The sequence below is a fragment of the Anabrus simplex genome, chromosome 3, assembly GCF_040414725.1.
Source record: "Anabrus simplex isolate iqAnaSimp1 chromosome 3, ASM4041472v1, whole genome shotgun sequence".
NCBI lineage: Eukaryota > Metazoa > Arthropoda > Insecta > Orthoptera > Tettigoniidae > Anabrus > Anabrus simplex.
The window spans coordinates 301355272-301377778 of NC_090267.1; the positions used below are offsets into that span (position 1 = coordinate 301355272).

Below are 22507 nucleotides of genomic sequence, written 5' to 3' on the forward strand. Positions count from 1 at the left end.
CGTGCTGCGGTGTGTGTAGTATAGCTGATGGTGTGCGACTGGTGGCGGGAAGTGAAATGTGGGCAGAGAGGAGGGCAGGTGCGTGCGGGTTAGGAGGGGGTTAGGAAGAGTGGGGGTGGCTTGGGGCGGGGTGGGGTGGGGGTGGGAGCCTTAAGGCAGGGCTGAAGGGTGCGGGAGAAAGGGTAATTGTCTAGGAAAAGTACCTTTGATTAGACTTAGGATTGAGTTTTGGTTGGCTGCATTATTGTTTCTGAGGAAAGTGATGAATAGATCGAAGAGTATGTTGGGTTTCTCTGAGATTTCATTGAGATTGTGACTGGCGTTGAAATATTGGTCTAGGTGTATGTAGTAATTTTCCATTATGTTGAGTAAAGGGCCCTTGTTTGCTAATTCGAGGATGTCCATGTCCTGTTCGATATTGGTGAAATTATGGTTATAATTATACATGTGTTGGCCGATGGCTGAAAACCTGTTGTATTTTATTGAGTTAGTGTGTTCGTGGTATCTGGTATTAAAGTTTCTTCCGGTTTGTCCGATGTAGGATTTTTCACAGGTGTTGCATTTGATCCTATACACTCCTGATTTTAAAAAACTGCTGGTCTTGTTGATGTGTGAAGTATTGTGTAAAACGTTCGTGTTATTATTGTTGGTTTTGAAGGCTATTTTAACGCCTTGTTTCTTGAAGATATTGGTTAACTTGTAGATATCATTGTTGAACGTGAAGGTGGAAAATGTTAGAGGTCCAACAATCAACAACGCAGCCGGTCAACACAGCTTTAATACACCAAATGCCTAATTCTACACTTAAGCTGATCAGTGTCAAGCCGACTCGGCATTAAAAGAGTATCACTTTTTACTCTCCAGACTTTGTACATACTTGTATATATGTTTATATGTGTTATTTTACATTGTATTCTTTAGTACGAGGACTACTTATATCCATGTGTTTATATTTTTACACCACTTGTACTTTGTTCCAAACTTCTTTGTATATATATTTCTCGTATTATTATTAATCACTACTCACCTGTACCAACTAACATTTCTCATCTCATTACCACACTTCACTTTATAAATTATCACAGTTAAAAATAAGATGTTTTAGGATTCGACAAAAAACTTATGTGTGCTTTAATATGGCTGATGATGACCCCTAGGTGGGTCGAAACTAGTTCCATGTAATTTATAATATTGTAAATACATATTAGTATTGAATAGGTGGAAACCTTTACTGTGTTACTATTCATATGTTATTCTCAGTTCAATACGGAACAACAACATGAAATTCATAACCCTTGATGACTTGTTCCAGGTCAGATATTTTTGCTTTTATTGTTTTTCTGAAAATATTAGCTAGTCCTATTGATTATTTCATCAATTTAATGATCAGTACCCTAACAAATTCTTACTGGAGAGAAGAGGTACATGTACTTGTAGAAGAAGATTTCTCTGTTGAGAGAGAGAGAGAGAGAGAGAGTGAGCGGGAGGGAGAGAAGAGAGACTTAAGTAGTAAGACTATGACTGTAATGTGCATATTTATGCTATCAGAATATGTTGATAAATGTTTTATGTTGGAATAATTTCTTCAGGAATTTCAGAATATCTTTTGCTGATGTATGCTCATTCCCACATTCTTGCTGTTTTGTAACAATAGAAGATGTTTAAGGAATGATTTCTTCAGGAATTTCAGAATATCTCTTGCTGATGTTGTGTGCTCATTCCCACATTCTTGCTGTTTTGTAACAATAGAAGATGTTTAACACTTAAATTACTGTTTCAGGTTTAGCAAAGCAGCCATCTGCAAATGTTCCACAAAAGATCGTAACATTGAAAGATTTGTTGCCAACAGACTTGGATCCCATCTCTCCTGAGAGTGATGGCATAAAAGATAAAGATGAATTGTCTGAGGATGAAAAAGAGTTTGAATCTGCAAATAATGAAGAGGAGGAGGAGGAGGAGGAAGAAGAAGAAGTAGAAGAAGAGGAAGAGGAGGAGGAGGAGGAGAAAGCAGCAGAGGAAGAAGAAGTTTCTCCTCCATTTGAACCCATTGAAGAGATCAACTCGCAATGTGATGAAAGTTCCATGGATAGCCGTCTCTCTGGAATATCTAACCTGACAAGCCATGATAGTCAAACATCGAATGCCTCATTTAGTGGGAATGTTCAGATCGCAAATGCAAAAATTCCTGTTATTGACTTGGCAAATCATGATAGCCAACTTTCCAAAGTCTCATCTGGTAGCAGATTGTCAATTGTATTCTCTGATGATCAGGAGAAATTAGCTTTGAAACCCCCTTCATCTCCCCCAGAAATTGATATTGTAAATGATGAAAGCCAGTTATCAAAATCATCATTACAGATATTAAGCCAAGAATCTCAAGCATCAGACAACATTGAGATGTCAAATCAGGGGAGTGAAGAATCAAAGGCAACAGAATGCATTATTGTTAAAGATTCCTCATCTGACACATCCAATGTAGACACTAAAAGTTCTTCAAAATCCCCTAATATCATCCTTTGTGAAAATGATCAGTCAAAAGCAACATGTTTAGATGATGCTGGAGATACAAATTCCAGCAAAACTGACTCAGAAGAAAAGAGTGTAGAAAATGAAAAGGTTGAGAAGAAGTATATTATTGAAAAGGAGAGTAGAGAGAAATCATTGGATCCAAGAGATGAAAAGAAAAGGAGTAGAACTGGTTTCGAAAGTGGTGATATGAAGAAGAATGAACATGAAAGGAAACGGAGTGATAAATATCGCCGAGACAGAGGTGAAAGCAAACGATCCAGTAGACATGATGACAAAGATAGATCAGATGAAAAGAGTAAACGAGATGGAGGTAAAGGAAAAGAAAGTGAAAAAGATATTAAGAAAGACAGAATAAGAACAGATGCAAAGATTGAAAAAGAGAAGATGAAACTGGAAGAAAGAGATGAAATCAGAGATAAACCGAAGTATGCAGAGAGGTTTGAAATTGTTGTACATAAAAATAAGACAAAACATAATGTAGACAGTGAGAAAGATGAAAGTGCAGATTTAGGAGATAAAGTTTCTGAAGATTATCCAGATGATTTTGAAAGAAATGGAGATAAAGTCAAATCAGATGACCTGTTTGGTGAAGATGAATTGAAACACGATAATTTGAAAATAGAAGGAAGTAGAAAAGCAGACAAGTCTCGTCACAGATCTAAATATGAAAATAAGAAGGAAAGAGAGAGAAATAAAGAAAGGGAAAGTGGGAAGAGTAAAGGACGACATGATGATAGATTGAGTAAAGATGCTAGCAAGGAGAAATCTCACAATGAAGATAAATTTGACAGAGATAGTGCTAAAGATAGAGAGGATAAACTCAAAACTGATAAAGACAGAAATGAAAAAGAAGGGAAGGAAAGATCTCGACATGAAAGCAGAAGTGAAAGAGATTTTAATAAGGAAAAATCAAAACATGAAGAAAAGATTGATAAGGAAGGCAGTAAGGACAAACAAAAGAGTGAAGACAAAATTGATAAATCTCGTCAAGATAGATCAAAGCATAGTGATAAGGGAGAAAAGGACAGTAATAGAGATAGGACAAAACATGATGCTAAACAGGAGAAGGAACGAAGATCTGATGATAAAAGCAAAGCTTCTTTTGATAAGTTGAGTAAGGAGAAGAAAGAGGATGCTTCAAAGGCTGATGAAGTGGATGGAGATAAGAGGGAAAAATCACGGACTGAGGTAAGAAAAGACAAGACAGGGAGAGAGAAATCTAAGCATGAGGATAGAGGGAGATCTAAGACTGATAGTAAGCATAAGTATAGTACAAAAGCTGAAGTAAAAGAGGATGGATCTTCCAGAAATGAAAAGAGTAATCATGATCGATCTGGAAACCGAGATTCGAAAACTAAATCAAAGAGTGAGGGGAAGGAAAATGAGAATAGAAGAGAAGAGAAAGCTGCTAAAGATAGAACTAAAACAGATGAAAGAAATGGAAGAGATAAATCGAGTAAATCACAAAGTAAAGGTAAAGAAAACCATGAAAAGAAAGTGGATCGGAAAAGAGATGACAGTGATTCTGGTAAATCTTCCCGTAGTGGTGATAATAAAGGTAAGGATCCTAAGAAAAAGGATGGGAAGAGTAAAAGTATAGTTGATGATCATCATATTCATCGTGACAAGAATACAGATGACCGTCGTTCAACTGACCGTGACAGCAGTGGCACACAGCGAAGTCGTACTGTCAGTTCAAGGAGAAGTGGAAGTGACACTCGTTCATCTCACCGCCATGATAAAAGAGACAGTAACGATAGTAGTGGAAATAACAAATCTGATGGTGGTGGCAATAGTGAATCAGCTGCTGAATTACCAGAAGATAGTTCAGATCAAGCAAGTATGGAAATGCCAGTATCACCACCAGCCTCATTACCATTTAAAAAGAGACCTGTTCAAAACCAAACAGCAGATACTAATTCAAGAGAAGAGTATTCATGTACTATGAATGCTGGAAAGCTGATTTTGAAGTCCAAAAAGCCAAAAATTGCTGCCAACATATTTGAAGCTAGAAAAATAATGCATCTTCGTAAGTCAATGGCAAAATTTGAAAGAAAGAAACAGAAACGATGGAGAAAGGATCAGAGTGGCAAGAGAAATGCTGAATGTAGAAGTGATTCAGATCAAGAAAATGACATTCCTCCTGACAGTTTGTCTCTTGATTTAACAACTAAACAGGAAGGCTCTGAAAGTGATGAAGAACCATTATTATTCTTCAGTGAAGAAGAGGCACGTTTGGATGAAGATTTCATACAGTTTGTTAAAAATTTAGAGGAGAGTGAAACTTTATCTCAGATATCTTGGGAGTCTTCCAATGAAAGTGATAATGAAATACAACCACAATTGGAGAATAACATGGCAGTTAATGTAGTAGACAGTAAAGAAGAAGGAGTGCAAGAAGATGAAATTCCTAACATGAACAGTTGTAAATTCATTGAAAGTAAAGATGATCTTCCCTCTGTGAAAGTCATAGGTAATTATGCTTTTGATAATGGTAATGAACCATTATCTGAAACAGATGAACCTTTTCTTAAAAATACTTCCATTATTAATAACTCAGAAGATACATTACCAACTACAAATGAATCCTTATTTTCAAATTCTTCCGTTGATGTTAAATCCACTCATAACAGGAGATCAAGAATTAAATACGAGTTCAGTGAAAACAGTAATCGTCGTGTGCATTCTAGGCGGACTTCTAAAGCTCCTGAAAGTGAAGGAGAAATAAATGAAACAGCATTAATTGTTTCTAACTCGAAAGTTGTGCAGGATATTGGTGGCATTGTTCAAAATGCAAGTAGTAGGGCTGTTAGAACAAACAGTGGAAATAATGAAAGTTCTATAAGTGAGGGAGGACCAGTTTGTAACCAGTCACTTGATAAATTTGATGATAACCATTCAGGTTATACGGTCTCAAACGATTATGGACATTCTGTTTCCAATGACGTGATTGAAGTTCCTCATGAAACTTCACCTGCTCCTAATTTAGATTATGCCATAAGTGTAGACTCTACAGATGATGATGATGATGATGATGACGACGACAGTGACGATGAGCCTATTCACAAAAACACAGTTCATATTAATGATCTGGATGTTGACAGAAATGATTATTCGTACATAGGGGATAATAACAACGTAGATAAAAGCAGCTCAGATGATGAAAAGTGTGGAGATGGTATGTCATTATCAAAAGAACTCATTCTTCCTGCCCTGCGAGACTTAATATTGGAAAGTGGCTTTCAGCTTGGTGATGATCTTGAATCAACGGAATGTTTAGCTGCAGGATCAGGGATGCCTACACCAGATAGCCAGGGAGAGATGTCTGAAAAGCAAAGCAGTGCAGGAAGTGGGAGTAGTGCCAGTAATGCTTCAGAAAAGAAGCGCCCAAAGCTTGGGCGTAGTCGAAGGGTGGGCCTTGGTAAACCACATCCTTCCAAGCGGTTAGATGTGGGCAAGAGAGTGGCCACACCACCTGCAGTTGCTGCAGATTTCGTGATGCCACTTAGCCCAGAGAGTGATGTATCTGCGTCATCTGTGGAACAAATTCGAAAGGGGTCTGCAGATGTTCAAGGTACTACTAATTTTTATTTTTTTAAAGTGAGTTTCTTAACTCACAGTTTACCATAGTTATACATGATTTGTGTGATCCAAAACAGTGCTCATATTCATGTTTATGTTCTCCAATTAGCTGATGCGTCATCACTTTCCGAGATAGCTGAAACAGCAAATTTTGCCCATTTGGACAATGATTCAGAAGAAAGGAGGCATCTCAGGTAGTTATCATTTTTATGTTCTATTCTGTCCACTATTATATGTTATTGAAGTTTGCTGCATATTCCACCTTCATGTGGGTTTCCTTTGGTAATGCTTGATACTCCCCTCTGTAGTTTGGAACAAGGGACTGCAGGAAGTAATGGTTTCAGGATGATTTGGAGTAGGCCTGTATAATCTTTTCCCCATGATTTTGCATCAGACACTAAATCTTATTTCTACCGAGCGAGTTGGCCGTGCAGTTAGGAGCGCACAGCTGTGAGCTCTCATCCGGGAGATAATAGGTTCAAGCCCCACTATCGGCAGCCCTGAAGATGGTTGTCCATGCTTTCCCATTTTCACACCAGGCAAATGCTGGGGCTGTACCTTAATTAAGGCCACAGCCGCTTCCTTCCCATTCCTAGGCCTTTCCTGTCCCATTGTCGCCATAAGACCTATCTGTGTCGGTGCGACGTAAAGCAACCAGCAGGAAAAAAAAAGAAGAAAATCTTACTCCTACTCTTTACTCAGTGATACATGAGCAGGAAACAAAATTAGGTCACACAGGAAGGTAGATGAAAGAATTGAAATGAAGTAGAGTAAGCGTTCAATTGAATTGGAAGGTGAGTGTAGTGTAGTGTGAATTAGGTGAGTACAGTATAGTTATGGTCAAGACGTGTTGGTGAAAACGTGACACGGCACAGTGTACTTCAGGTAGTCCTCCAGTGCTTAAAACTTATGAAAGAATGTTGCATTTATTTGCACAATGGTTTGCCAGTGCATAATGGAAGCACCTCAATATTTTCCCTGCATAATATTGGAAAAAGAATTCCTCACTAAATGGACACATTTAATTTTTAACAAAAATTGTTTAGTAATATTTAGAATCTTGAAATCAGATGGATTGCCGTATGTAGTAAAACTGTTAAATGAAGATTAATGGCTGCAGACTCAGTTCTGTTGACTACACAGTACACTTTATGCAAAAGATAGCAATTATTTCTATAACATATATGTAAAGGGGAGGACATTGTGCGGTATTTCTGGAGTATGTAGTATTTATTGGCAATGATGAGAAATTGACAGTCATTGTGTTCAAGTTGAAGTTTTAAAAGAGTAGTACGTGAAAAGCACACGTGCACAAAATACAATCACAGCTAACAACTCGGTGTTGTTTGCTCATTCTTTTTCCAGATGATAACTTCTGTATAAAGGATTGAACCTCTTCCTCTTTCTTCCATGATTAATCCCTTTATTTTTTCCCCTTAAAATGATAATTTACTGCCCATTAAAATATAACATTAATGCTTAGTGAGTAGAAGGTAAAAGTGTAATCTGTCCCCTAGTTCATCAGTTTCTCCGCTAGGCCGCTCTTCCCGTAGTAAGTGAGCTTGAGCTTAGAAATCGGCTTATGAATAAAAGACAATTACAACAAGCAAAATATTATGCTTTTGCTTACCATTCCGGAAGTTAGTTGTCAGATAGTTTAGATAGCTTCCAGGTAGACTTTGTGGTATTAGAGAAGATTTCAGTTTAGGGATGATGTCCACAACACAGTCATCGCAGCATCCTAATTCTTCTGAATTAATAGTGATACTGTACAAACTATCCAAACACTCGTGAAATATTGTCCCCTTCTCCGGGGTCGCTCAGTCGGCGGAGCGAGAGTCCCAAAAGGGTGGACTGTTCGCAGGGCCAACTTGCTATTATGGGACCGACCTTCAGAAGATTTATATTTGCAGGGCCATTGGTGACTGGATAGGAGACATAATGTAGAATAAGAATCAGAACAAAATAACAAACTGGTTTATTAAAATGAAAATAAAATTCAGTCTGGACAATGCTAGGAAATAAATTACATTATAACATTTCTTCAACATAATTCAACTGATTATTCTTCTCGTTAACAAAATGACTATGAGTCCTTGGCATGCTTAGCGAATTCATTGGATTCAATTACACCTTCAATGAACTTCCAACCGAAGCCATTCTCTGTAACATTTGATCAATCACGTAATTAGTGATACTGTCGTTATAATTGCAACAAAACAATGCCACCCTGAACATGAAATAACCATATTTAATTACTTCCTTAATCTTTATGGATTACCCATTAATTAATTCTTTCTTTAGCACATCTTTGACTAAATTTTCTAACTAATTTATATTGGCATATTTTAAGAAAAATTTCTTGAGAAATTACTTTGTCATATGAGAAATTCTATACCACTTATTTTTGAGAAATGCTTTACAATTTTGAGAAATTCCTTGAGAAATTCTTTGGCGTATTTCCCCTCTCTCGCAGATTTCGGTCGACTGTATTCCTTTATAAATCATAACAACGATTTCTAACTGACTAGAATTCTATGGATGGATAGAGCATCACGTAACACCACGCGTAATCAACACCAACAACATCATTGACTAATAAATCACATAAAAACCCGAAAAGAATAAGCATTCCTGGAACGACATGGATAACTGTCACGTAACAACATAATCACACCAACAGTTTATAGGCAGGTTTATCACGCAGTTGAAACTATCATACTTTATTATTATTATTATTATTCATTTATTATTATACTCTCCTCGTAAATTTTATTGAAGACCCTTATAGCATGAACCGATCATAATAAGAATTCATCAAGACTATTGTTACAAGACGAAATAGGATGACTAAATTAATCTTGAAGAAATAATCACCACCATCATCGGAAAGATGCATCTGTGAGCCCTAGGAAAGGCTAATAATAAGCAAGTCATACATTATTCAATATCGGTTGTTGAGCGAAGGAAAGAACTATTATTTGTCCCTAAATATTATCAAATTACCATAAATCACTATCATCACTATAATTCTTCATAATCACTATGACTGACATGCACCCTAGTGGTCCCATATCGTCAACTTCATCGTAAAATCCACCATCACAATATCGTTCAATTTTATTCTCAACAACCAGTCAAATACCCGACTTTCATTATTATTATAATAATAATTATTTTTATTTTTCCTACTATGGCTCCTAGAAAACGTCTTCTCGATGAGCTGCTTCTAGTACACTTCAGTTACCATCCCTTCTGATATGTCATATCACAATACTAATAGTTCATTAAGCCTTCGATTTATTAGTATTTTACTCCTATATTTAATCTCATCCTCCTCGTCATGATTATTATGACCACATTTTATTCTTTTTATTATTTATTTATTTATTTATTTATTTATTTATTTATGTATTTATGTATTTATTTATTTATTTATTTATTTATTTATTTATTTATTTATTTATTTATTTATTTATTTATTTATTTATTTATTTATTTATTTATTTATTTATTTATTTATTTATTTATTTATTTATTTATTTATTTATTTATTTATTTATTTATTTATTTATTTATTTATTTATTTATTTATTTATTTATTTATTTATTTATTTATTTATTTATTTATTTATTTATTTATTTATTTATTTATTTATTTATTTATTTATTTATTTATTTATTTATTTATTTATTTATTTATTTATTTATTTATTTATTTATTTATTTATTTATTTATTTATTTATTTATTTATTTATTTATTTATTTATTTATTTATTTATTTATTTATTTATTTATTTATTTATTTATTTATTTATTTATTTATTTATTTATTTATTTATTTATTTATTTATTTATTTATTTATTTATTTATTTATTTATTTATTTATTTATTTATTTATTTATTTATTTATTTATTTATTTATTTATTTATTTATTTATTTATTTATTTATTTATTTATTTATTTATTTATTTATTTATTTATTTATTTATTTATTTATTTATTTATTTATTTATTTATTTATTTATTTATTTATTTATTTATTTATTTATTTATTTATTTATTTATTTATTTATTTATTTATTTATTTATTTATTTATTTATTTATTTATTTATTTATTTATTTATTTATTTATTTATTTATTTATTTATTTATTTATTTATTTATTTATTTATTTATTTATTTATTTATTTATTTATTTATTTATTTATTTATTTATTTATTTATTTATTTATTTATTTATTTATTTATTTATTTATTTATTTATTTATTTATTTATTTATTTATTTATTTATTTATTTATTTATTTATTTATTTATTTATTTATTTATTTATTTATTTATTTATTTATTTATTTATTTATTTATTTATTTATTTATTTATTTATTTATTTATTTATTTATTTATTTATTTATTTATTTATTTATTTATTTATTTATTTATTTATTTATTTATTTATTTATTTATTTATTTATTTATTTATTTATTTATTTATTTATTTATTTATTTATTTATTTATTTATTTATTTATTTATTTATTTATTTATTTATTTATTTATTTATTTATTTATTTATTTATTTATTTATTTATTTATTTATTACAAAAGGTCCCATGAGCCTCTGGCTTGTGATAGGGACAATACAGTGCATACTTTTTTAAGGCAACACAATAATTACATTTCATATACAATGGCTTTTCTGTAAAGTGACAAGTACATTTTTTTTTTTTACATGTTAGGATCATAGTTTTTCAGAAGTATATTCAGATATTGCATGGCTGTAATATACTAAATATGGACCGTATATATATTATTGTATTAATTAAAGCAAGTTATATAGAGATTATATTAAGATATCTGTAAAAGAGTAATATTCCTTCAGTTTTTTCTTAAAACATATAACCGATTTAGAGTATTTTATAACAGGAGGCAACACATTATATTCCCTAAACATTGATGATTCTGTGCCTTTCACTCCGTACTTTACTGAATTAGAATGAGAGGGATATATCCTTAATGATCCTCTAGTTTCATATCCATGAATTTCACTAAAATGGGAGAAGTTAACAGTAGAATGGGTTAATTTCCTGTCTAGCTTATACATAAAGACTGCTGATGAAAATGCAATTTGTTTATGGAATGGCAGAATATTTGACTCTGAAAAAACTTCATTATGCTTATTTTTAGGCCTTAATCCCCCATAATTCCTTTTGAGGATCTTAATTATTCATGACCTTGTAAAACTCACTGGCAACTGGGATTACTTATCACCGAATCAAAAACATAAACATTATTCCAAGAGAATGCAAAGATAGAAAATGTAGAAACCATAAATCAAAGAATGCATGAATACTCTACCATCACCATTTAAGTACAACATTTCACAAGAAACTACACTCCTCTAAGCAAGAATACAATCTACTAGTCCTCTACTGAAAGAGAAGAAATTTTACAATGGTACTTATGGTTCCGATGGAAATCCTTGGCGTCGGGATGCAGCTATGGGCGTCGGCGTCCTCTTCTTGCGCTATGGAGGCTTATAGACAGACAAGTTCATCGCGGTGGCATGCACACTGTGGCTTAACCCATCATGACTACGGCTACGTACAGCAGCGTTAAATCACTCCAACAATGTTCCAGAAAATTCCAGGATTTTCCTCTCGTTCGTTGCATGCTGTCGGCTAGTCTTCACAGAGGTAGCTGAAACTGAAATTTTGTATCAGAAAATAGGATCCACACTAGTTGTATACCACTAAATTATTTACGACACTTAACTGGCACAATGATGTACACTCAGGTTCAGTTTTACCCCAAGCTTCGAATTCTGAACACATTCACAAGATTACAGTAAGTTTTGAAGCTGACGGAACATTATTACTGGTACTACGATGTTTTATAGGCCAGGTTTCCTCTCGAATATTCACTTCAGATAGTTCACTTCCCTTATAATTTCCAATGAGACATTCCATAGATTTCCACTGCAACACTCGGCGTAAATGAACGCACAAACTGTGTGTGGTTTCGCAAGTTCCACACGGTGAAATGTGCGGCTGTAACAACCTTGCCCTATACTGAATCAGGCTGGCGAAAAGTTGAACTAGCACTCAAATAAAACAGTGGTTGTGCCATACAAGAAATAGACAGTTAATAACACTGTTCGCGAACATTCATCTTCTCCCTAGAGGTTAATATTATACGATGTTCTTCCAGACGACTGTATTACTCTTCTGTTCGATTCTCCCTTCGAGACTGTAATGTTCTCTTCAACTCTTCCTTAGAGACTCTGCTTTGACTTCTTTCTAGAAAGACCTTAAGACCTTCCAGCACCTTCCTCGATTTTCATTGGCTGTTGACCTTCTTGTGACGTGATTCGTTCTACACACCGGCAAGTAGATTTCTCCAGAATATCGTTCCCCTCTCGGCTGTCGGTGCACTAGGTGACGTAACTGCGTAACGTGGCGACCTTCACCGGCCTGTTGACCTAGTTCACACTCGCCCGCAGCAGCACGGCACGGTAACAGCTGATGCATGGTCACTTATAAACCAATGTTCTGTTACAAAAATTACTCCAGCTTCCCCAAATTTGATCAGGCACCATTTAAACGGGTACAATATATTGCCCGATAGACTATGTTCACAGGAGAGATTTTGTTCCACTGCACTTTCAACTTGCATGAACACATTATAAACTGCTCTTGAAGGATGGGTGAGGAAAGTGCTGTCAATGCTGTATCTGATAGAGGAGAGATCCTCACTTGGACTATGTGTATGTAGTGTAGCATCCTGCTTCATGAATTTACAAAGCTCAGAACATTTTAAGCAAGCCTCGGACCTATGGGAGTAATAGAGTCCCACTCTCATTTGACAGGCGAGCGATTGCTTGGAAACAACTTGGCAAACAAAATGGAATTCGTTGGGGAGCTATCAATATTAATGGGGCTTATGGAAGAAAGACAGTAGAACTAGCTGAGTCAGCAAAGAAGATGCATCTGGATGTACTAGGAGTAAGTGATATTCAGGTAAGGGGAGATAACGAGGAAGGGATAGGAGATTATAAAGTGTACTTGACGGGTGTTAAAAAGAGAAGGGCAGAGTATGGGGTAGGACTGTTTACAAAGCTTTAAAAAGTTTTAGGGTCCATCTTATTCAATACTATACAATTTGTTGTGTAGATGTAAATTACAACATATTACATTTATTCGGAACTAGTTTTGACGCTATACTGCATCATCATCAGCTGAACAGAGGTATTTATCGAGAATTGTTAACATCATCACGCCAATCAGACGAACTCAGTACCATTTTACTAGAACCCTCACTTATGTTTAACACATGTTTAACAATTATCTTCATTCTACTGGAACTAAACATTGTGCTCCATATTATCGAGTTTCCACCGATGCATCGGCAATCTGTATGTCAACACAGCATCATCACATTAAGGAGGACTCTATTACCAATTTTATTGAACCATCTCATGTATTCAGCATTTTAATTTTCACTTTTAACAGTGTTCTAGTGTTGTGCCCAGAACACTCCAGCATATTCTTCAACATTTTAACTGAAGCATTTGTTAGTCCGAATTATTTTTAATGTGTTTTCGCCCTTGTCCTTTGTTCTTATTCTTAAAACGTTTTGGCTGATGATGTCTACAAGATAGATGAAACATGATCCATTATTTTTTAAATGTAATATAAATTAAATAATTTTTTTAATAGTATTGTAAAGGTGGAAAATTTGACATTCCTTTTTAAGTATACTGTTTATCAGGAATACTATTGCATGCAACATAGTTTCTGTTAGGTACATAAATGAGCGAATGATGTGGGTAGATTTGACAGTTGGAGGAATTAGTATGAGAATTGTCTCGGTGCATTCACCATGTGAGGGTGCAGATGAGGATGAAGTTGACAAGTTTCATGAAGCATTGAATGACATTGTAGTCAGGGTCAGCAGCAAGGATAAGATAGTGCTAATAGGCAATTTCAATGTGAGAGATGGAAATAGAACTAGAACTGAAGGGTGATTGGTAAATGTAGGAAAGATATGGAAGCTAATGGAAATGGGAAGCATTTGCAGGACTTCTGTGCTAGTATAGGTTTAGCAGCTACGAATACATTCTTCAAGCATAAGGCTATTCACTGCTACACATGGGAGGCCAGGGGTACCAGATCCAACCGACTTCGAATTCAGGAAGTCTGTTCGGAATGTATGGGTTTTCCGGGGATTTTTCAATGATACAGACCACTATCTGATCTATAGTGAACCAAGTACCTCTAGGCCTAGGATAGAGAAAGTGAAATCTGTTTGCAAACGAATAAGGGTAGAAAATCTTCAGGATGAGGAAATAAGACAGAAGTACATGGATATGATTAGTGAGAATTTTTGAACAGTGCACAGTCAAACAGCAGAGCGAAACAGTGCACAGTAAGCAGGTTCAGGACATAGAAAGAGAATGAGTGGCATACAGGGATGCTGTAGTAGAAACAGCAAGGGAATGCCTAGGAACGACTGTGTGTAAAAATGGGAAAAGCAAACATCTTGGTGGAATGATGAAGTGTGAGCAGCTTGTAAACGTAAAAAGAAGGCTTATCAGAAGTGGATCCAAACAAGGGCTGATGCAGACAGGGAATTGTATGTAGATGAAAGATACGGAGCGAAACAAATAATTGTTGAATCCCAAAAGAAATATCATGGGAAGATTTTGGTAATAACCTGGAAAGGCTAGGTCAAACAGCAGGGAAACCTTTCTGGACAGTAATAAAGAATCTTAGGAAGGGAGGGAGGTTAAAGAAAATGAACAGTGTCTTGGGTAATTCAGGTGAAGTCATAATAGATGCCAGGAAATTACTGGACAAGTGGAGGGAGTATTTTGAAAATCTTCTCAACATAAAAGGAAATCTTCCTGATGGTATTGCAAACAACGAAGGTCATGAGGAGGAAGAAAATTATGTTGGTGAAATTATGTTTGAGGATGTGGAAAGGATGGCAAATAAACTCCATTGTCATAAAGCAACAGGAATAGATGAAATTAGACCTGAAATGGTGAAATATAGCAGGAAGGCAGGGATGAAATGGCTTCATAGAGTAGTAAGATTAGTATGGAGTGTTGGTAAAGCAGCTTCAGATTGGACAAAAGCAGTAATTGCACCTATCTATAAGCAAGGGAACATGAAGGATTGCAACAACTATCGAGGTATCTCATTGATTAGTATACCAGGCAAAGTATTCACTGGCATCTTGGAAGGGAGGGTGTACTCGTTGGTTGAGAGGAAGTTGGATGAAATCCAGTGTGGTTTCAGACAACAGAGGGACTATGAGGATCAGATTTTTACTATGCACGAGGTAATTGAAAAGTGTTACGAGAGAAATAGACAGTTGTGTTTATGTTTCGTAGATCTAGAGAAAGCATATGACAGGGTACCGAGGGAAAAGATGTTCGTCGTGCTGAGGGACTATGGAATTAAGGGTAGATTATTAAAATCAATCAAAGGCATTTATGTTGACAATTGTGCTGCAGTGAGAATGGTGTCCCTATGCCAGGGGAATCAACCCTGCCGGGAATCGAACTCAGGACCCCATTTAGCCATGGAGCCGGACATGTACATATTTATTCAGTTTCTGTATTAGACTCGGTTAAGTGTATTATTGCATGTATTTGATATGTTGCAGTGGTGATGTGTGCACCTGTCCATAGCCATAAGCACCTGAACTCCACAAGACATGCAAAATGTAATGTTTGAGTGTACATATACACACTCAACACTCATATAAAAGATATATTTAAAGATATGTTGGCCCTTTAAAAGATTACTTCCAGAGTGTTCAGTATCCTGTATTGAAAAGTAGAAATATGACTAACATTCAACATGAATGTTTTTATCATTTAGGAGCAGTGCTGCGGGGACACCTGCCAGACATGATCAAGTTAACAACAACGAAGATTTATTCAAACCCCGACCTCTCTTTAGTCAACATAAACATGGACAATTTTCTTCTACGCAGGTGGAAGGTAAGATATTATTTATATTCTCAGAAAAATGTAACATCAAGGGAAAGTATTAAAGTACTCTTTAATGTGGAAGAGAGTAGGAAATGGGATTCATAGTATTTTTGGCTAGAGGTAATTTTTTTTATTTGATCATACTTAAATACACTAATTATATGTGACATAACTATATATTAATGATATACATTAAAGTTTATTAAGAATGAAGCCATTCTTTTCCAGTGTCCACTCAATTAATATAAGTTCATCAAACATTAATATAGCATTCATATAAAAGATATATTTAAAGATATGTTGGCCCTTTAAAAGGTTACTTCCAGAGTATTCAGTATACCTGTATACCTGTAAATTAATACAGTGTTATTTTATAGTGTTCTGAGTGTGTCAAACACAAATATAAGTTACTAGTTGTAGTGCCCCATCATTGATGGAACAAGCAGTGCATTTTTACATGTTTGTCCATCCCTCAAATTTCTCCCTGTCAGTGGCTTGCTGTGATATACTCGTTTCCCTGTTCTCTGTGACCCCTTACGGTTTTTTTTTTTTTCTCCTGATCTTGATTTGATCTCTTTGGTATAAAAGAAAGCCAAGTATCAGGTTAATATTTAGAAAATACTGACAAATGTATAAAGCCTTTAAAACATTTCCAGAAAGATCTCCATAGCAATTCTCTTTACAGTCTCCAAAGTTAGTTATGGATCTTCACACGACTGACACTAATGTTTACCTTATTTTTGGCATATTGGTAAAAGGTATAGAACAAAAAACTCCACGAGTTGTTTTCATGTAAAAAAAAAAAAAAAACGTATGAGGGATACATTGAACTTTTGAACTTACAGCTAAGATCATAGTTGACCTTATTCTAAACTGAAATACTAAGTTTCATGTAAATCACCCATCCATTTTCCCATGATGCTGTAACAGATGCAAACAAATATTAAACTGAACTTGACATAAGTCATTACAATGACGTTCATATTCTTGTCAGAAGATTAACAAGTTGGAATGTCGCATTTAAAAGCAATGCTGTCATATGAAATGCTCGATCAAATAAAAAACGGCCCATTTTCTCACTTTTCACAAGCAGTTCTACCCTGGCATTCTAACATTGCCAAGTTCCACAGCTGAAATTACCTGGCCACAGGCAGGGGTGTCATTTTCTGTTAAGTGTGTGCACTCTTCATTCCTATCAGCACCTCATAGTAGCGATCGAATAGCTTAAATATATGATTAACCAGGGTGTAGTTATTGAAACATGTATAAACCAGAGGAATGGCATGTTAAAAACAAGAAAGTTATCTTAACTCCCCAACTACTTCCAGCCAATATTCAGCCAGGCTGTTCTACTGCACATGCAGCAGCAGTGCCATCTATTGTAGAGGAGTGGCAGCTGAGAAGACAAAGCACATCACAACAAACAATAGCCAATGTAATGTTATTGTGATCAATTTTACAGGCTTTCGATATTGTAGGCCTTCATATTTAGTTTTTTCCAAATGTGATTTTAGGCTATCCAATGTAAAGGGGGTCTTCCTTCCACCTTCCGTCACGTTCCTTTACGACATTTTTCTCATTTTCCTTGCCCATATGGTCTGATGAACACATGGTTTTTCACCTTAAGACAATCATGACAAAAACCATCACCATTACCAGTTAACACAATTAAACAATATTTCCACATTAGTGATGTTCGGCGTTGATATGGATTAACCAACAAAAGTCTAAATTATGAATAGCTCTGTAATCATAGCTGGCACGGTAAAACTGTATACGACATAAATAATCGGAAATTGTATTATCTATTACTCTTTATTGCCAAGACCACCAGTAACGATGATATTTGAGAATTACATTTTAGGCCTTCCTCTACCATTTCACCCAACATGAATAAAATTATTTATAGCCTAGACTATTTTGCCTTATATCCTGACTTAATATACTGATTTTCATTCAATTATGTTCAGGCATTTTCCCGTGATACGCGTACATACAGACAGACATGATTTACTGTGGACACCGCCAATACTGAAATACTATTCTTTTTTAATTCTGAGCAATGTCAGACAATACTCTAATTTTATGTATATATACATTAAAGTTCTGCTATTCATTTAAGTACCATTGTTATTCTAATTACCAGTATCAATTTCCAACTAGCCATACCCAATATTGATTAATATTGAACGCAGAACAATCCTTAAGCTTTGAAAGCTGCAATCCAGAATGGCCATTATGGCTATCATATGTTTCATGTATCATGATGCAGTCGTAAGCATCAAGGCATCTCCAAGTACTTACTACTGGCCTAGTAAGCACACAAGGTGGAACACTGTAGCTCAACCCACAGGTAAAACCAAAGAGGCATGGGCCTAAATAAATAAACAGGGATACAAACACACTCATCTGACTGACATTAAACATAAAAACACCATTTTCCATTTATTAGAGGCTAAATGTAATAAAATTAAGTGATTTTTGATCCAAGAAAATTAACCCTTTCAACACTACCATATTTTAACATGAACCTTTGCCATGAAATGGGTATTTTTCCTGAATTTTAATACAATATTGCACATAGTACATACTTGACTTTTTTTCATCATATGTAGGTGTCAGCAATCCAGAAGTACATATCTAATTATACTAGTCTTATGAAAAACATTAAAAAATACATACATACATACATTATTATTATAGACTGTTCTGCCTTTCAGCGTTCAGTCTGCAAGCCTCTGTGAATTTACTAAACGTCGCCACAATCCTCGATTTGCAACTAGTATTGTGGCCTCATTTAGTTCTATACCTCTTATCATTAAACCGTTAGAAACCGAGTCTAACCATCGTCATCTTGGTCTCCCTCTACTTCTCTTACCCTCCATAACAGAGTCCATTATTCTCCCGGGTAACCTATCCTCCTCCATTCGCCTAACATGACCCCACCACCGAAGCCGGTTTATGCGTACAGCTTCATCCATCGAGTTCATTCCTAAATTAGCCTTTATCTCCTCATTTCGAGTACCCTCCTGCCATTGTTCCCACCTGTTTGTACCAGCAATCATTCTTGCTTCTTTCATGTCTGTTACTTCTAACTTATGAATAAGATATCCTGAGTCCACCCAGCTTTTGCTCTCGTAAAGCAAAGTTGGTCTGATAACAGACCGATGTAAAGATAGTTTCGTCTGGGAGCTGACTTCTTTCTTACAGAATACTGTTGATCGCAACTGCGAGCTCACTGCATTAGCTTTCCGACACCTTGATTCAATCTCACTTACTATATTACCATCCTAGGAGAACACACAACCTAAATACTTGAAATTATCAACCTGTTCTAGCTTTGTATCACCAATCTGACATTCAAATCTGTTGAATTTCTTACCTACTGACATCAATTTAGTCTTCGAGAGGCTAATTTTCATACCATACTCATTGCACCTATTTTCAAGTTCCAAGATATTAGACTGTAGGCTTTCGGCACAATCTGCCATTAAGACCAAGTCGTCAGCATAGGCCAGACTGCTTACTACATCTCCACCTAACTGAATCCCTCCCTGCCATTTTATACCCTTCAGCAGATGATCCATTTAAATTACGAACAACAAAGGTGAAAGACTACAGCGTTGTCTAACCCCTGTAAGTACCCTGAACCAAGAACTCATTCTACCATGAATTCTCACTGAAGCCCAATTGTCAACATAAATGCCTTTGATTGCTTTTAATAATCTACCTTTAATTCCATAGTCCCCCAGTATAGCGAACATCTTTTCCCTCGGTACCCTGTCATATGCTTTCTCTAAATCTACGAAACATAAACACCACTGCCTATTCCTCTCGTAGCGTTTTTCAATTACCTGGTGCATACTGAAAATCTGATCCTCACAGCCTCTCTGTGGTCTGAAACCACACTGGTTTTCATCCAACTTCCTCTCAACGACTGATCGGACCCTCCCTTCCAAGATGCCAGTGAATACTTTGCCTGGTATACTAATCACAGAGATACCTCGATAGTTGTTGCAATCCTTCCTGTTCCTGTGCTTATAGATAGGTGCAATTACTGCTTTTGTCCAATCTGAAGGTACCTTACCAACACTCCATGCTAATTTTACTACTCTATGAAGCCATTTCATCCCTGCCTTCCCACTGTACTTCACCATTTCAGGTCTAATTTCATCTATTCCTGCTGCTTTATGACAATGGAGTTTATTTACCATCCTTTCCACTTCCTCAAGCTTAATTTCACCAACATCATTTTCCTCCTCCCCATGAGCTTGGCTGTTCGCAACACCACCAGGATGATTTCCTTTTACGTTGAGAAGTTCTTCAAAATATTCCCTCCACCTCTCCAGTGATTTCCTGGGATCTATAATGAGTTCACCTGAATTACTCAAAACACTGTTCATTTCCTTTTTCCCTCCATTCCTAAGATTCATTATTACTGTCCAGAAAGATTTCCCTGCTGCTTGACCTAGCCTTTCCAGGTTGTAACCAAAATCTTCCCACGACTTCTTTTTGGATTCAACAACTATTTGTTTCGCTCTGTTTCTTTCATCTACGTACAAATCCCTGTCTGTGTTGGCCCTTGTTTGGAGCCATTTCTGATAAGTCTTCTTTTTATGTTTACAAGCAACTCTCACTTCATCATTCCACCAAGATGTTCGCCTTTTCCCATCTTTACACACAGTCACTCCTAGGCATTCCCTTGCTGTTTCTACTACAGCATCCCTGTATGCCACCCATTCACTTTCTATACCCTGAACCTGCTTACACTCCGCTGTTTGAAATTTCTCACTAATCATATCCATGTTCTTCTGTCTAATTTCCTCGTCCTGGAGATTTTCTACCCTTATTCGTTTGCAGACAGATTTCACTTTCTCTACCCTAGGCCTAGAGATACTTAGTTCACTACAGATCAGATAGTGGTCTGTATCATCGAAAAATCCCCGTAAAACTCCCATTCCTAACAGATTTTCTGAATTCGAAGTCGGTTAAGATATAGTCTATTATGGATCTGGTACTCCTAGCCTCCCATATGTAGCGGTGAATAGCCTTATATTTGAAGAATGTATTTGTAACTGCTAAACCCATACTAGCACAGAAGTCCAGCAAACGCTTCCAATTCCCATTAGCTTCCATATCTTCTCCACATTTACCAATCACCCTTTCGTATCCCTCAGTTTTATTCCCAACTCTCGCATTGAAATCGCCCATTAGCACTATTCTATCCTTGCCGTTGACCCTGACCATGATGTCATTCAATGCCTCATAAAACTTGTCAACATCCTCATCTGCACCCTCACATGGTGAATACATGGACACAATTCTAGTCCTAATTCCTCCACCTGACAAATCTACCCACATCATTCGCTCATTTACGTGCCTAACAGAAACTATGTTGCTTGCAGTGGTATTCGTGATAAAGAGCCCTATCCCAGACTCTGCCCTTCCCTTTCTAACACCCGTCAAGTACACTTTATAATCTCCTATCTCTTCCTCGTTATCTCCCCTTACCCGAATATCACTTACTCCTAGCACATCGAGATGCATCCTCTTTGCTGACTCAGCCAGTTCTTCTTTCTTTCTTCCATAAGCCCCATTAATATTGATAGCTCCCCATCGAATTCCATTTCGTTCGCCAAGTTGTTTCCAAGGAATCCCTCGCCTGTCAAATGGGAGTGGGACTCCGTTACTCCCATAGGTCCGAGGCCTGCTTAAAGTGTTCTGAGCTCAGTAAATTCATGAAGCAGTATGCTACCCTACTTGCACATAGTCCAAGTGAGGATCTCTCTTCTAACGGGTTATGGACCACCGGTGAATTGTATAGTCCTAGCCGCCTGACCACAAGGGGGGCCATGACTCAGAATATGTCCGAGATACCCATTCCCATTCCATAGCAACTGGTATCCCGACTCTCAGGACCACTTACTAGGCCACTCAGCCGTTGCCTGTGGTTCACGAACTAGGACGTGACTACAGTAACCCACACCATGAACCTTATAAATTTTTTACATTCAAGTTTTTTTTTCAATAAGCCTGCTCAAACAATAAAAATAAATAATTTAATGTGGCTACTTAAGCCACAAATAAACACAGTTACATTTGGAATACAAAATGTACCTATTTAGGAATAGTTTGTTTTGGTATAGTAGCCCTGAAAACATTGGGCTATGCACACTCCAACTTCGTCTAAACAAAAAATTAAGCCCAAATTGATGAAGAGGTGAATATTTCTGTCATTTGTATTTGGAGTAAAATAATGCAGCTAAAAGGAACTTGCACTCAAAAGTGACGTTAGAAATAAAAATCGAGCCCAAACTATCACTTGATGTATGTTATCTGGTTCCTAAGCAGAGTATTCATCACTGTCATCTATTTCTGAACCTGCTTCTC

General features: G+C 35.7%; 1 protein-coding gene across 1 annotated transcript in view; it reads left to right on the plus strand.

Moving 5' to 3' along the window:
• The window catches only part of LOC136866284 (dentin sialophosphoprotein), a 135301-nt gene that overhangs the window by 88347 nt on the left and 24447 nt on the right, over positions 1 to 22507 (plus strand). The window contains exons 4-6 of the mRNA XM_067143111.2: positions 1781 to 6103; positions 6221 to 6305; positions 16005 to 16126. Coding sequence (XP_066999212.2) covers positions 1781 to 6103; positions 6221 to 6305; positions 16005 to 16126 — 4530 coding nt within the window. The remainder of the gene's footprint in view (positions 1 to 1780; positions 6104 to 6220; positions 6306 to 16004; positions 16127 to 22507) is intronic.